Source organism: Blastocystis sp. subtype 4 (genome assembly GCF_000743755.1).
Source record: "Blastocystis sp. subtype 4 strain WR1 chromosome Unknown seqid_0261, whole genome shotgun sequence".
Taxonomy (NCBI): domain Eukaryota; class Bigyra; order Opalinata; family Blastocystidae; genus Blastocystis; species Blastocystis sp. subtype 4.
In genome coordinates, this window is record NW_014569286.1 from 747 (window position 1) to 14,817 (window position 14,071).

A 14,071-nucleotide genomic window follows, 5' to 3' on the forward strand; every position below is an offset into this window, starting at 1 on the left:
GCAGTGAAACGAGTGAAGAGAATCTGAGTTGCAGTGAGTGTCACTGCAATCAACTCTGGATCAGTCTTTTCATCCTTCAGTAAGGCAACTGAAGCATTTACAAACTAGGAATAATACTTGTCTCCTTGTCTTACCAAATAGTTGAATAAGGAGGAGAACTCAATCCGATTCAACAACACATTTGCATCACTCTCCAAACACTTCAGTAACAATTCAGCACACATGAATGGAGACAGAGCTACTGCCTGGAAGTCACCACCATTACTGATCCAGGCCGCATTCTGTTCTGTGAGACGAGCGATAAGATCCTGAAGAAGACTCCAGTACGCAACTGCATACGAGTTGTCACTCAAAGTCTTTGGAGCCTTCTCTCGGAATGAATCGTACACCTTACTGGTTGACTTCTTTACATTCTCTGTACTGTATACACTCACTTGTTTGTGAAGAGACGAACAGAACTGAATCACAACGAATCACAATGCTTACTTCATACAAACAGGATTGAGCTGATTCGAATATCGGTGACGAAGCCTCTTCTGAACACAGAATCATTGCCAAATGACATAGAATACTCTGAAGTTTTCGTTCTGGAATGATGAACGAACAGTTTGCAATCATAATTGGGAAGATATTCAGAATATGAATCCCCAATTCTGAAGAACTGTCTTCCGAATCAAGCTACATAATATATTGAAAGAATACCATACTCTGTCGTTCAGAATATCAACGATTGTAGACGCAGTTGCATCTGACACAAGGTTGTATGAAACGATGTTGTGTAAGCCACGAACAGCAATTTCGTGAGCCTTCTCAGACACTTTTTCGTTATTCAAACAATCAATAAATGGAGTCACATAGTCTGTACTCCTCATCTTCTTCTACAAATGATTCTTTCCTATAATACATACAATATTCGAAGGATGCTTCTTTACCAAAACAAGGAGAGTCTCAATTCCACTCTCTGCGTCCTTCTTTATCTCAGGAGCTAACCAATTATCTCTTCACTTCAGCAGCAAGATCTCGTAAATCCGATTCAATAATACTTGAGAAACTCATGATCCCTTCTCTTACTTCAAATATGTCTACTGGGTAAGAAATACAAAAGCTATGGATACTAAAATACGAATGGGATCAATGAAAAGTGAGAAGATATAATAGATCTTGAGAAAATGAGTGAATTAGTAGAACCACGGGAATAAACGATAATGAAAGAAATCAACAGGAAGAGATGACATCTCCAACAAACAGATTACTGCCAATATGACTCCACATCAATCTCAAACGTTTCTAAATACTCCTCATATCGTTGCTGATACAAAGCCACAACATCGTGTATCGAACTCTCATCGACAGGAGATTCTTCACGAAGACCATGAAAGAGAATCCACCGAACATCACTTTTCTTGATATATCGCATCCACCATACAAAATCCATCTTGGGTCGACGTTCACACAACAAAAGGAGATGCATGATATAGATCTGTTGATAGGGAATCTAGCAATAAATCAACTTTCATAGTAGTACAGAGAATGAATACTCACAACACTTGAGTAAGTAACTCGAATACACAGAAGAATCAATAACATCATTTTCATAAAACCATTGAACCACAAAAACAGTATTAATGGAAGAAGGATCGAGATTCACAAATCGCTAAGAGTCACTTCAAAAATTCACTATCACTTCAAGAACTAGCGTCACTTCACTCTCCAAAACGTCGAGATCTGTGACTTCTTTCACCTTTACAAATCGATAGAATGTAAGATAGATCTGATGGAGAAAGAAGGAGGAAGAATGAAGAGAGACCTGTTTCGCCAAAACCTGTAACACATCATCGATATTCTAGGATCAAGGAGGCTCTATATCCTTACTACACGACAAAGAAGAAAAATTCGAAGATATTGGAGAAATGGAAGAGTACTTTGAGACACTTGAGTAAGAACATCAGAATAGAGTTTATAGTCTTCTTCAGAGATACTAAAATGCATTCATAGAAGAGGACATACTTATCGAGAGAAAGACGGTTAGAATACACATGAACTAGGATCTTTAAAAGTTGAATATACAGGGTATCAACCTCTTTGTCTTGAGATCCAATAGAGTAGGACAGGACCATAGAAGAAGCGAGATCGAATTCCTGCTACAACTAAGCTACAGGATGAAAAAGTACGGAAAATAGGAGATAGCGAATAGCCAAGAAAAGAGTGGTGTTGATATGAGTAGTATCTGAAGCAATAGCTCGTCTGAAAAACCGAATGGTATCATTGATCTTAGAACCAAGTATAGCAAGTATAAATTGATAAATACTACAGCAATCATAATCACCTGTTATAGATCGTTTAGAAGAGTGTCTATAGTATAACAAAAGTGTTATAGACCAACAAGTGTTTTTTGCAATCTTCACATAAGTCATACTCGCCTGGTTCATACAATCCTAAGAGAATAACCCTTCTACATTTATCACAAATCTTATTGCATTCTGAACACTTCTACAAATTGTTTCAATCCGATAATCTGTACAGTAGAAGAGTATTTGATAATGGCCTTGCTATTCTCCTCCATTATTGATACCATCGAGTCTGAATATGTAATATTAGGTGATAGCAACGAAAATCGGATGGCTTCAGCCATCTCAGCCACCACTTGGTTCTTCAGTTTCAGTCGTTTTGGCTGTCAATAACAACTTCACTAATAGCATACCATAACAAACAAAAAGACTGAAACGCTAAAAGACTAATACAAATCCTCAAAGAGATAATTCTTCATCGAATCAATAGCATTGATCTGATTTCCTCCTAACTTGAAAATTTCTTCAATCACGGTAATTTCTGTTGAAGTTGTATCCAACCCACAGAATGCTGTCCAATCATTGGCCACTAGACCAGCCCCAATAACATCAGATCCACGATTAACAGTTCCTGCAACAAGAGGGACTTGTAAGAGAGAGGAAAGTTCTTCTTTTTCAGCCATCGACGTGTTTGGATGTACAAGTCCTCCTTGGTTGGTGAAAACACAGTAGCTTCCAACTAATGCATTTCCAGCAATTGATTGCCGGAATACCTCTACTCCCAATACATCAGATACGATCTCCTCCGTTTCCTAGAATAACACTTCGAAAACGATACTACTCTATCTAGGTCTGTATGGAGAAGAGCCACATGGTCATTGCAAGTGATGAGGTTTCCCAAAGAAGATAAACGTTCATCAATGCGCTGCACAACAACTTCATCAGGAAGAGAATTACGGATATGCTGCAGTTCAACATCTATGTAATAAAAAACAAAGGTAATATTAATACCAGTAGTTGATGTAGGAAGAAGTAATCCATTCTTGTTTCCTGGATATCATAAGAGAATATAAGATCGTACCAACAGTCACACGTCCAACAAAACGACATCCAGCAACGGATGTATGAATCACAGGTATATGGTCTGCTAACTCCGTTTCAAAGGCTCCATAGAAATTCTCCGAGCCTCCACGACAAACAAGACAATACTTGTTAGTGAGTTTAGAGAACACACCAATATCGTTACTACCCTCAAATTGAACACGAATTGCCATGTTCTCAAAAGAATAATGACAAATTGAAGATTAGGCTAAACTAACAATAGAAACCGAAAAAAGTATGTCCAAAAAACACCCTAAAAAATAGCGCTTGTTTAACATGAATAAGTAGTGACAGTAACAATCACAATTGCCACAATCAGTCCATAAAGAGCAAGAGCTTCTCCGAAAATGAGCATCAAAATCATTCCGACAAAGATCTTCTCCTGCTGACCGCAAGCACGAACACCAGCATCTCCAGCAATACCAATGGAGAGACCGGCAGCCAAACAAGACAGACCACAGCTCAAGCCAGCAGCCAGATGACCATAGCCATTGAAGCTAGAGTAATGAGTTACACCTCCGGTAGGAGCCTTAACTAAACATCACATGAAAACAAAAGACTTACTGGCATACACCATAATGATAGAGGCAATCAAACCGTAAATACCCAGAATACCAGCCATAATGACAGGAAGCATGTTACGCATCACAGCTTCAGGTTTGAAGACTCCCATGGAGCATACACCCACTCCAGCCTTAGCAGTTCCATAGGCAGAACCGAGGTCTAAAACGATCATAGCATATCTATCAAAACATACTGGCAAAAATAATAGAGGCAGCAACTCCCATAAAGCCAAAGAAAGGAGCCGAAGAAGGACAAAGGTCAGAAACAGCAGCTTCGAAGACGGTGGACAGCATAGTAAATAGTACAAACAAAATGCGCAAATATGAAGGCTATTACTGGTTTACTTGAGACATGAGAAACGTGGAAACATGGAATCCTGTTACAAAAGGGAAAAATGAGGACAGGGTGATTCGAACACCCAACCTTTTGATCTGGAATCAAACGCGCTACCGTTGCGCCATGCCCTCTTACCTTTTATTTTCTAAGTGTATCCCTTAAAGGTGAGTAGAAATGATGTGAGAATGGTCACATTCTATGTTTGGTAATTCGTACACTGCAGTTGTTGTCCAAGTGAATGGAGAGCGAATCGCCAAAGAGGTTTGGACTCGTTTAGGGGATATGACATGTGTGACAGAATTTGAGAGTTTGAAAGGATGAACGAGCTTTAGTCCATAGGAATGCGTGTTTCGTATCACGATTTGTCGGTAATGGTTCTTCAAAGTGATGGAGAAACGGCCACTAAATACAAAGATGTGTTATTTAAGATGATTCGAGATAATTATGGGAGATTAGTAGACAATCACAGTGTTTTCATTGAGGTCTGTCCAGACATCGAAAAGAATACATTCAGCCGTGGTGTATGTTATTTGATAGGTTCCTGAGTAGTAGAAAGTGTTTGAAGAGGAAGTAGATTCGTTAGAATGTGTAAGGTTATCCCTTGTATTTCATGGTTTTTCTGATATTCTTCCCTTTCTGACAATTTTTAATGCTGCTGTGAGGTGCCAATGGAGTTGTTTTGTGATGAGTAGATCGCCTCCTACAAATGCTCCTGTCCCTCTTTCAACCGGTGTTCCATATCCTCGAGCTTCAGGGTCATCAAATCAGGTTCCTCGTCCTGTACCACAAGCGATGCCGCGACCCATACCACGACCTATGCCACGACCCATGCCTCAATCAGGCACTCGGCCTGTTCTTCAGCCAGGCACTCGTCCCATGCCTCAGCCTATGGGTCGACCTACTCAATCAGGTGCTCGCCCCATTCCTCCACCTGGTTTTCGACCTCCATCACAACCTAATGTCCGTCCTACTGCTCGACCAATGCCCCGAATTCCAATGCAACCTAGATCTCCTTCACCTCGCAATCCTCAACCTTCCCCAAGAGATTATCCTCGTGGAGGATATATGCCACGCCCATTACCACCACAGCCTTCCTTTCCTAATAATCCTCATCCAAATATGTATCCTAATCCTCGACAGTAATACTCTTTTTGTTAAGAACAAACAGCATTAACCCATGTAGACTTACAGTTCTGTACTTTCACCATCACTACATCCATTCAATGAACACATTCCCTCATCGACTTCATTCGTTTCCTTAGGAGTTTCCACAGCTCCATCTGGAGACTCAGAAGAACCCTTAGGAGCATCCACATTCATTTCTGGAGATTCTGGAGGAACCTCAGGAGTCTCCACATTCTCCGCTTCTGTGCTATTCTGACTCTTCATGGCCTCCTCCTCCTTCTTCTTGGCCTCCTCTTCTGCCTCCTTCTTAGCCTTTTCCTCTGCTTCCTTCTTGCGTCGTTCCTCCTCTAACTTCCGTTTGTGCTCATCAATACGGTTCTCCACACGATTCATCGATGTCTTCATATCCAAATAACGCTTCTTGAACACTTCCGTCTCGGTATCAGGTCCAGCTTCATCCATCAACCAATCCTCATTCTCACTCAACAGCTTTGCTATCTCCTATTCATTACTCTCTTCCTTCAATTATACTTCTCTCTCCTCCTGAGATGAGAACTCGATAAATTCTTCCTCTTCTAATCGAGACTGCGAATCATAAATATAGGCCTCATGCTGATTGATAATTCGCTGACGTTCTCGATGAGCCTCATCACGTTCCTGCAACCGACGTAGACTACATGTTAACTCTTCATCTCACCTCTACAGTTTGATGCTTTGAGCTCTCTGTTCCTCTGTAAGAGGTTTGATCACTAAACGATCCGAGATAGAAGTCACACGTAATGAAACCTTGCGAATCTTTCGCTTAGTTATCGTAGCCATCTGAACAGGAGGTTCCACAGCCGTTGTATTCTTATCATCACCAGTCTTCTCTCCATCTTCTGATGTATTTTCAGCTGCATCGGATGTCTTCTTAGTATCTTCTGACGTCTTCTCAGAAGGATCTCCTTCATTTGTCTTCACAGTGGTCTTTTCAGAATCATTCTCTCCATCACTTGAAGTATTATCAGTATCCTTATCTGATTTAATCGTAACTTCCTTCTGTTGTACAGGTACTTGTTCTTGATACTCATATCGCATCTTAATATACGCCTCCTTCAAAGTAACCATTCCATTCATATCAGTTGAAAATACCAGTGTAACATTTGGTAAACCTAATCGTTTTGGACCAAGTGTTGTCAAAGCTTCAACAATTCCTGTTACGTTATAAGTCATAATAGGAACACTATTCTATCAAATATTCTATCAATCTTCACATTGCATTTGGAGGTAATTCTTCGGGATGTGAATAGAACAAATGAGCCTGGAAATCTTCATATGCCTGAAGAGTCACTTTACGTTGAGTTTTGTAATGAGTATTCTTTCCAAACACATCCATAGAACGAGACTGTTTGTTTGAACGATACAGGAAATCTACTGTTCACTTTATTCTTCTAATTGTACCATGATTCTTCTTCTCTTCCTTCATATCTGACATGGGAGTATCAGGATCTACTGGTTCTTCTTTCACTTCATTCTCTTCTTCTGATCCTGCTTCTGATTCTTTCACAGATCGATACAATTCAACTCCAACAGAAAAAGGACTGATATCAGTCATTCCAACAAATCGAGGTTTAAAGGCAGTACTTACATTAGCAGCACGGAATGCACTTCCCAGTGCGACCGTTTCATCTCCATTCAAATGCATATCCAACACATCTCGATTCAAACCCTCTCGAAGTACCTTCTGAAATACAGGAACTCGAATGCTACCTCCAATGACTTCAATTGCTTGGAGATCAGTCTACAATCAACATTCCGTTCTTCAAACCTACAGTTGATAAACCTGCCTCGTTCAGAGCTTTCAGTGCAGGAGCTACCAACCTCTCTGCTAATGAGACTGAATTCTCATCAATGAATGATTTGGTCGCCACTGTTGATAAGTCGCGCTCCTCAAATAGAGTCCCTTCATTCACTGGAAGCTTGTCGTTCACTGATAACATCTCTTTCAACTTCTCACCTAATGCACGAAGACGATATTCCGCTTTCATATTGCCTGTCACATCTAAACCATGTTGAGTGTAGAAATCCTTCGCGAACTTATCTGCGAGAATAGCACTAAGATGGACACCACCGAGAGATTCATCCCAAGCTTTACCCAGAATGTTGAAATACCGTTTGGGCAATTTCGTTTTCTTGTCAATCACTGTGTGGAACTCGGCGACTGATACTTGTACAGAACCAGCTCCCATATCGTAGAACATTACACGGTGAGTTTTGTTTACGAATTCCTTGTTCACTGTATATTGAAGGGCAGCAGCTGTCGGCTCTTCGATAAGTGATAATACATTCAAGCCAATCAGAGAAGCAGCATCTAGTACTGCCTGACGTTCATGCTGGGTGAAATAGGTAGGAACCGTCACAACACAATCAACAATCTTCTGATCGTTATCAAACATCTCTCCCAACTTTCGGGCATAATCCAAAATCATTGCATTGATCTCCTCGGCAGATAACACATCAATGTCATCAAACCCTGTTCCTTTTGGGAACTCTACAGACCATGTATTCCGTTCATTGAGCTTAAACACATACGGGAACTTGAGTTCTTCGAATTCCTTAGCAAAATCGCTCTCTGGTCCTTGTCCAAGCATGCGATTCATTCGTTGAAACACATTCCTCGGTTTGCGAGCTCCCAAATTCAAGGCATCGTAACCATAATGACGAGTACTATCGTCAAAGGCAATTGCCGATGGAGTCTTTCTTTTACTACTCAGGTCTGTTACAATTTCAAAGGGAGAACCCGGACGAACAATAGCAATCTTCATGTACTGAGTACCGAAGTCGATTCCAAGAATCGATGCATCCACGCATGCGACGAAAAGAGCAAAATAGAACAAAATTGCTTTCCTATTCATATTCACTGCGAAATCTGCAAATTGACCGCAAAAAGAAGGTTCTCGAAATTGGGATGAGAAATGACAGATTGACTGTACAAAATATAATCGATTTCTGTGAATAGTCTACTATTATGGTAGATTATCGAGAAAACATGAGGAACAACTCAAAGTTTTATATGAAGCACTTTCAAACGTGATGGAAACATATCTTTTGACAAATGCTATTATCGACATTTATATGATTTCTCATTTTCCGTTATACCACTTCTAAGGAATTGTCTTCAGTATTTATCGAATTACAAAGAAACTGTATAGGTGTTTCTTAGTTATTAAGGATCCCCATACCACTCTCTTACTCGACACAAATTGATTTCGCATTGAGAAGTGATTCTTTAATTCAGTAAAACTCACCCAATTCTTGTTATCAATATCCTGCTCTATTCACTACCTGTATCTTGAACATGATCCTGATTACGTTCTAGACACATATACACTCCTGCTTCATAATCTCGACCTTCATTCCAATGGATTCCTCTATCAAGCATAACATTGTCTCAATTCTTTCTTGTATCTTGGAAGGAGTTGTTCGTCATTATGATACCGTATGTATGGTAGAGGTATATGAATAAAAGATGATTGCATCTGCCTCTCTCACTCCGTTTGCGGCTCTTTGTCAACCCAATATCTTGATTTGTGATTATCTTGAAAGGTAAGTATGTTTCTGACTGTGTTATCGTAGAATCTTAGAGTACACGCATTGTAGTATCGAATGCTTCATTCTCTCTTTGGTCTATATTGATCGACTCATTCAGAGTGGCCATGTGCCTGTGAATTCGTTTACCATCCATCGTGTCATTATTGTCAGTATCGTACTGGCTATCAAATTCAATGATGATTCCTTCTATGACAGTGCATCCTATGCTCTCATTGGAGGAATCCCAGTTGAAGAATTGAATTACCTTGAAATGGAGTTTTTGAAGGAGATTAATTTTTCCCTCCTTGTCTCTTGTGAAGACTATCAGAAGTATCACAACGAGCTTTGCTTGCATGCTGAGAATGGTCTTTGTCCTTGCTGCGGTAGAGTATCTCGTTTGGAAATGATATCTAGTACACTTCCAGATCCCTCACATAGTGAATGGAACCGGAAGGAAACTGATCTATGAAGCATCGAAGTCGATGATTTGCTCTCCGCGAATTGTTGTTCGCGATCTATTTGAAGAAAGTTGTGCTTTGTAGTTTGTACCATAATGGAGAATTGTGTTTGTTGAATCATGATCACGGGAATCCATCGATTGTGGCCATACATTCAATACCTTTTAAACATGAGTTTGAACTCAAATCTGTTTAGAAAGGATGAATCAACAGTTTCCGAACCAAATCTATAATCAAATTCCTGTTTCTTCGAGCCCATCAGGTCCGTTTTGATAGAGTCGATTCTGATGAGTAGATGATCTGGCTCAAATGGAACAGAGTCTCGCTCAGATATACAAAGAGAATCTGATGATAATGACACAGTCTCTTGAACAATACAAGAACCAAATGATTCTATTCCAAAAGAAATATGATATGTTGCGTGAAGATTATCTCTACAATCTTCGGGTAATCAATGAACGTGATGAGGAACTCAGGAAGTGTGATTCGCAAATTTCTCTATTGAATTCTGTACAACTCAGTTCAGAGTATCATTTCATAGACAGTTGCATCGATGAGAGAGAAAGAAAAGGAGTATCAGAATCAAATCTCTGGGTTAAATGCTGTTGGGGTTGATTTGGCATTTGAACCTCTAGCAACTCACTGATTCCGTTTCAAAGATCGCATCTCTACAACAGAGTGTGAAAGCAGTCGAAGCTACTGTATTTTGATGGAACAAGTACTCATTGTAGGTTCGTCAACATGATCAAGAACATCAGATTGCTGTCACTCGGCTACAGCAACAGGTTGAGGCTTCTCGTCATCAAAACGAGGTGATGCGAACCAATGTGGAATTAGAGTAGAATCAATCTTCTTGAGTGACAACATAGAGTTCGTCGTCGTTTAACTGAAGAGACATCTCGTTTACAAGGTGAGATCCAACAACGGGAAACACGAATTCGAGAGTTTGCGTGATCTGAATGAGTTCTTTGTAGAGCAGAAGCAAAGAGCCATCAACTCGAAGTGTCTCTCACTCAGTTGAGATCAACTCAGGCTTCGACAGAAGGAGAGTGTACTCGACTGCGTACATCATTAGAAGAGTCAGCTTGTACGAAGGATTTGATTCTAGACAGAAACGAACACAAGTGGCTCTCACACAAAAAGTGACAGAGAGTGAGGCACGAGCTCAAGTATGTGAGTAAGAGGCCATTAAATTCTAGGCACTAGAGCAGCAGATCCAAGTTCAGAACTCTTCCATCGAAGAATTGCGTCAACATCTCAATCAGTCACAAGCAGATGCTTCTCATCGTTTGCAAGAAGTGATTGAGAAGTAGTGTTGCCACAAGGAGATGATGTGTAGTCAGAAGCGGGAAAATCAACGACAATCTGCAGCCTATGAACAACAAATCAAGGCTTTACGAAGCCACCTTGATCAGGTATCGAGTCGAGAACAACAACGGATTTCAGCTATTCGGAATCGAGTACATTTGATGTGAAGGAATAATATGAGATGGCATCTGCACAGAATGAACTACAAACACTGACTCAATCATTTCGGTTAACATCACCTGTCCGCAGTGTATGGATTGAGTGATTTGTAGTTTATCGGATCGTCTACTCCTGCAGGAGGTGCTCGCATGGGTGTTAAACCCACTCCTTTAGGATCCTCTGTTTGTTTGTAGATACACTTGTAAGGAATTTTATTTTTCCCGCGGGAGTCGGACTAACCTTTCATTTAGTTCTCGACTGTGAGCACTTCTCCTCTTTCTTATTTGTAGTATTGTTTTATGAGCAATAATCCGAACCATACAAATTATGGTAGTCTTTCTTTATTGTCTTGAGAAATAGCTTCGCAAGTCCCGACAGGTACTTCTGTGCCACAGGGAGTTACCTACTGTATGTAATTTGGGTCCATAGTAATGTGTAGTTGTTGTTGTCTTTTGATTTCTTAATTAATAGAACTATAGTTACATAAGTCCACCATACTATTATCCTTTAATGCAGCAGGTGGGGCCTCAGCCGATGGCTCCGACTACAACTACTACCACAGCATCGCGAGGAACGAATGTTGTTATTTTGCTTAGGTCTGATTCATAGCGATGGAACGGAAAGAATGTCAATGAAATTAATGGGTTTGTCCCCAAGAATCAGCAGACGAATGCTTTTTCCAACACGGCTATGCCATATAACCCGGTCTCCTTTCCTCAGCCCACTAGACCTTCGCTAGCTCCTTCTGCTCAGTTTGTTTCAGTGACTCCAAATCAGCCTATTCGTCTTATGTCTCCTATGGCGATGGTTCAATCACCAGGAACCCCAATAACACCTACGTTGACGCCTATGAAAGGCATTACTCCAAATGGAGCTATTTTGGGTTCAGCTCCTGTTCAAACTTCTACAGTGACTGCTGCTGGTCCTGTGGCCCAAACCCAGTCAAAAGTACCTCTTTCTGCCGCTCCCATAGTTCAACAAGATCCAGCGAAGACTTCTCTTCCATCGCCTTCAATGACAACAGTATCTCCAGCATCTCCTCCGGTGCATACAGTAATGAATTTAAAGCCGAACTCTCGGAGTCGTCGTTCCTCCATCACTGAGCGTTCTCCACAGATTACTGCAGAACGTCTATCTGAGTTGGTATGAGAGTGTAAGAAGAGATTTATCGTAGAATAAGGACTATAAGGATTGGGAGAAGCAGGTGTATGTACCAGCTGCGATGACTGAGCTCTGGAACTGTGTCCGTGAAAAGATGAACAGAGAAGTAATCCAAAAATTAACCCAAGAAGAAGTTAATCATTTTCGATGGAATATCTCCATTGTCTCGGTATGGGTTATATCATTCTATTCATTTGATTAGAAGAATAATGCTCATGGACTCTTAGGAGATGCTCAAGCTATTTTGAATAAGCTTACTTTAGAGACATTTGATGTGTTGTATGAGAAGTTCTTACGTCTCTCACCACCTACTCTCGATGAGTATTCTCAATTGATTGATCTTGTCTATGAGAAGGCTGTTATGGAGCCTCACTTTGCTCCAATGTATGCTAAGCTCTGTCGACTGATGAATCGTGACTTTGCTGGTAAACTGAAGGATATGATCTTTGCCAAGAAAGAGAATGGTGTTTATTACTTCTGTGCCAATGGAACGTCAACTCCGTTAACAGAAGGAATGAAAACCGAGGAACTTGCCAGACAGGCTGCACTCAAACAAGCGAGTTTCCGTCGTATTCTTGCTGATAAGTGTCAGCGCGTAGGAATGAACTATGAATATGAGTGTAGGAATTGGAGACTGAAGGAAAGACTGTTGAATTGGAGGCTCAGCGTCGTGCATTGAAGGAAAAGCTGCGTGGTTTGGCTGAGGGACCAGAGTTCGTTCAGGTGACAAGTGAGTTGATGGAAGTGGAGTTCAAGATCAATACAATTCGTCGACGTACTTTCGGAAATGTTCTCTTTATTGGAGAACTCTTTAATTGTGGTCTGCTTCGTTTCCATGCTGTGATCAAGGCTTGTTTCGATCATTTGATCACTCCTCCTGAATCTGCTGATGATGAAAAGACAGAAGCTCTTTGTAAGTTGCTGACAACAGTGGGTCGTACAATGTGTGATAACCAGCGATTTGCCGATGTCCTGGAAGATACAATGCTGAAGGTAAATGACCTCGCAGAGTCGCCTGTATTGACCTCTCGTGTGCGTTTCGCTCTGAAGGATCTGTTGGAACTGGCATCTAATATGTGGATTGTGGAAGATAAGGAGAAACTAGAGAAACTAAGTGATATCCGTATGCGTAAGACTATCGAGAAACTTGAGATGGTGATTGAGTGAGTGTTGATTCGATGTATGATGGGTAGACAGTTAGAGAAGAAGAATGGAGTTCGTCGTGATAAGAGTAGCTCACGCAGTTCTCGTGTGGTGGAGGATGATAGTATTGATATGACTGCTGTGGGCAGTGAGGTGGTGGTTGATGGATATGATCCTTCTCGCCAATTCAAACAAGAAGAGATGTCTTCTGTATATGTGTGTGAGATGAGTAATGATTAGTACCAACGTAGTATTGAGACGGGTCTGAAGGAATCAAAAGCTTCTCGTGACTTTGAAGACTTCAAATATAATGTCGAAACGAAGAAAGCTGAATTGAAGAAATCAGATTGTGTTCTGTTGAGTGCTTCATTGATGAATTATGCTTGTGAGAATCTTAAATTAGATTCTCCCGAAATGACGCTATTCATAAGTGCATTGGACTATCTGTTTGAGACTGATTTCATTTCTAACAAGGATTTCATTCAGGGGTAGGAATGATTATGGAGGATGAGTCTTAGATTCCTTTCTGCATTGCAGAGTATTGATTATATGGATTCACCAAACAAGTATGCTGTTGGAAAGAAAATCTTTGCTGCACTTGTTGACAAGAAGAGAATTGTTGGAGATGATCTGGACAAAGCTCTTAATGCTGCTTGTGAAGTAGAGAGTCTGAATTTCAGTGCCAAGCAATTCTTCTAACTCTTGTTTGTTGCATTCTTTTTTGATATTCATCGAATGGCTCCTAAGGGAACTGTGAGAGCAGTCTATGATGAGGAAGAGAGAAAGTAACAAAGAAGATATGTGTAAATGGTAGGAAGTTTCTTCTGGGCTTTCACAACCGAAAACAAGAACGGAAGG

At 40.6% G+C, this 14,071-nt stretch overlaps 8 protein-coding genes across 8 annotated transcripts; 4 read left to right on the forward strand and 4 right to left on the reverse strand.

Moving 5' to 3' along the window:
• Positions 1-104: 104 nt before the first annotated feature.
• On the reverse strand, positions 105-872 carry JH06_5680 (hypothetical protein; the record flags this gene model as incomplete). The annotated part of the gene is given in 3 exon segments (XM_014670525.1): positions 105-458; positions 478-678; positions 708-872. The coding sequence occupies 3 exon segments, from the start codon at positions 870-872 to the stop codon at positions 105-107; spliced, it is 720 nt and encodes a 239-aa protein (XP_014526011.1).
• A 1,862-nt stretch (positions 873-2,734) lies between these two features.
• On the reverse strand, positions 2,735-3,562 carry JH06_3896 (eukaryotic translation initiation factor 6; the record flags this gene model as incomplete). Its single annotated transcript, XM_014670526.1, has 4 exons — positions 2,735-3,100; positions 3,130-3,266; positions 3,300-3,338; positions 3,370-3,562. 4 exons carry the CDS (start codon positions 3,560-3,562, stop codon positions 2,735-2,737), a joined length of 735 nt encoding a protein of 244 aa, XP_014526012.1.
• Positions 3,563-3,660: 98 nt separating this feature from the next.
• On the reverse strand, positions 3,661-4,246 carry JH06_3897 (V-type proton ATPase proteolipid subunit; the record flags this gene model as incomplete). Its single annotated transcript, XM_014670527.1, has 3 exons — positions 3,661-3,923; positions 3,954-4,112; positions 4,147-4,246. 3 exons carry the CDS (start codon positions 4,244-4,246, stop codon positions 3,661-3,663), a joined length of 522 nt encoding a protein of 173 aa, XP_014526013.1.
• A 241-nt stretch (positions 4,247-4,487) lies between these two features.
• On the forward strand, positions 4,488-5,432 carry JH06_3898 (hypothetical protein; the record flags this gene model as incomplete). Its single annotated transcript, XM_014670528.1, has 4 exons — positions 4,488-4,596; positions 4,629-4,810; positions 4,842-4,951; positions 4,982-5,432. The coding sequence occupies 4 exons, from the start codon at positions 4,488-4,490 to the stop codon at positions 5,430-5,432; spliced, it is 852 nt and encodes a 283-aa protein (XP_014526014.1).
• Positions 5,433-5,474: 42 nt separating this feature from the next.
• Positions 5,475-8,308, reverse strand: JH06_3899 (HSP70-like protein; the record flags this gene model as incomplete). The annotated part of the gene is made up of 7 exons (XM_014670529.1): positions 5,475-5,915; positions 5,946-6,087; positions 6,118-6,506; positions 6,546-6,636; positions 6,668-6,824; positions 6,855-7,194; positions 7,226-8,308. 7 exons carry the CDS (start codon positions 8,306-8,308, stop codon positions 5,475-5,477), a joined length of 2,643 nt encoding a protein of 880 aa, XP_014526015.1.
• A 506-nt stretch (positions 8,309-8,814) lies between these two features.
• JH06_3900 (cyclin-dependent protein) lies at positions 8,815-9,526 on the forward strand (the record flags this gene model as incomplete). Its single annotated transcript, XM_014670530.1, has 4 exons — positions 8,815-8,892; positions 8,923-8,999; positions 9,030-9,367; positions 9,399-9,526. 4 exons carry the CDS (start codon positions 8,815-8,817, stop codon positions 9,524-9,526), a joined length of 621 nt encoding a protein of 206 aa, XP_014526016.1.
• A 225-nt stretch (positions 9,527-9,751) lies between these two features.
• JH06_3901 (hypothetical protein) lies at positions 9,752-10,917 on the forward strand (the record flags this gene model as incomplete). The annotated part of the gene is given in 8 exon segments (XM_014670531.1): positions 9,752-10,036; positions 10,078-10,143; positions 10,174-10,280; positions 10,312-10,386; positions 10,417-10,521; positions 10,551-10,611; positions 10,642-10,740; positions 10,756-10,917. 8 exon segments carry the CDS (start codon positions 9,752-9,754, stop codon positions 10,915-10,917), a joined length of 960 nt encoding a protein of 319 aa, XP_014526017.1.
• A 502-nt stretch (positions 10,918-11,419) lies between these two features.
• On the forward strand, positions 11,420-13,912 carry JH06_3902 (translation initiation factor EIF4g; the record flags this gene model as incomplete). Its single annotated transcript, XM_014670532.1, has 8 exons — positions 11,420-11,488; positions 11,519-12,052; positions 12,084-12,239; positions 12,276-12,665; positions 12,695-13,233; positions 13,264-13,429; positions 13,454-13,701; positions 13,732-13,912. 8 exons carry the CDS (start codon positions 11,420-11,422, stop codon positions 13,910-13,912), a joined length of 2,283 nt encoding a protein of 760 aa, XP_014526018.1.
• Between the last annotated feature and the right edge of the window lie 159 nt (positions 13,913-14,071).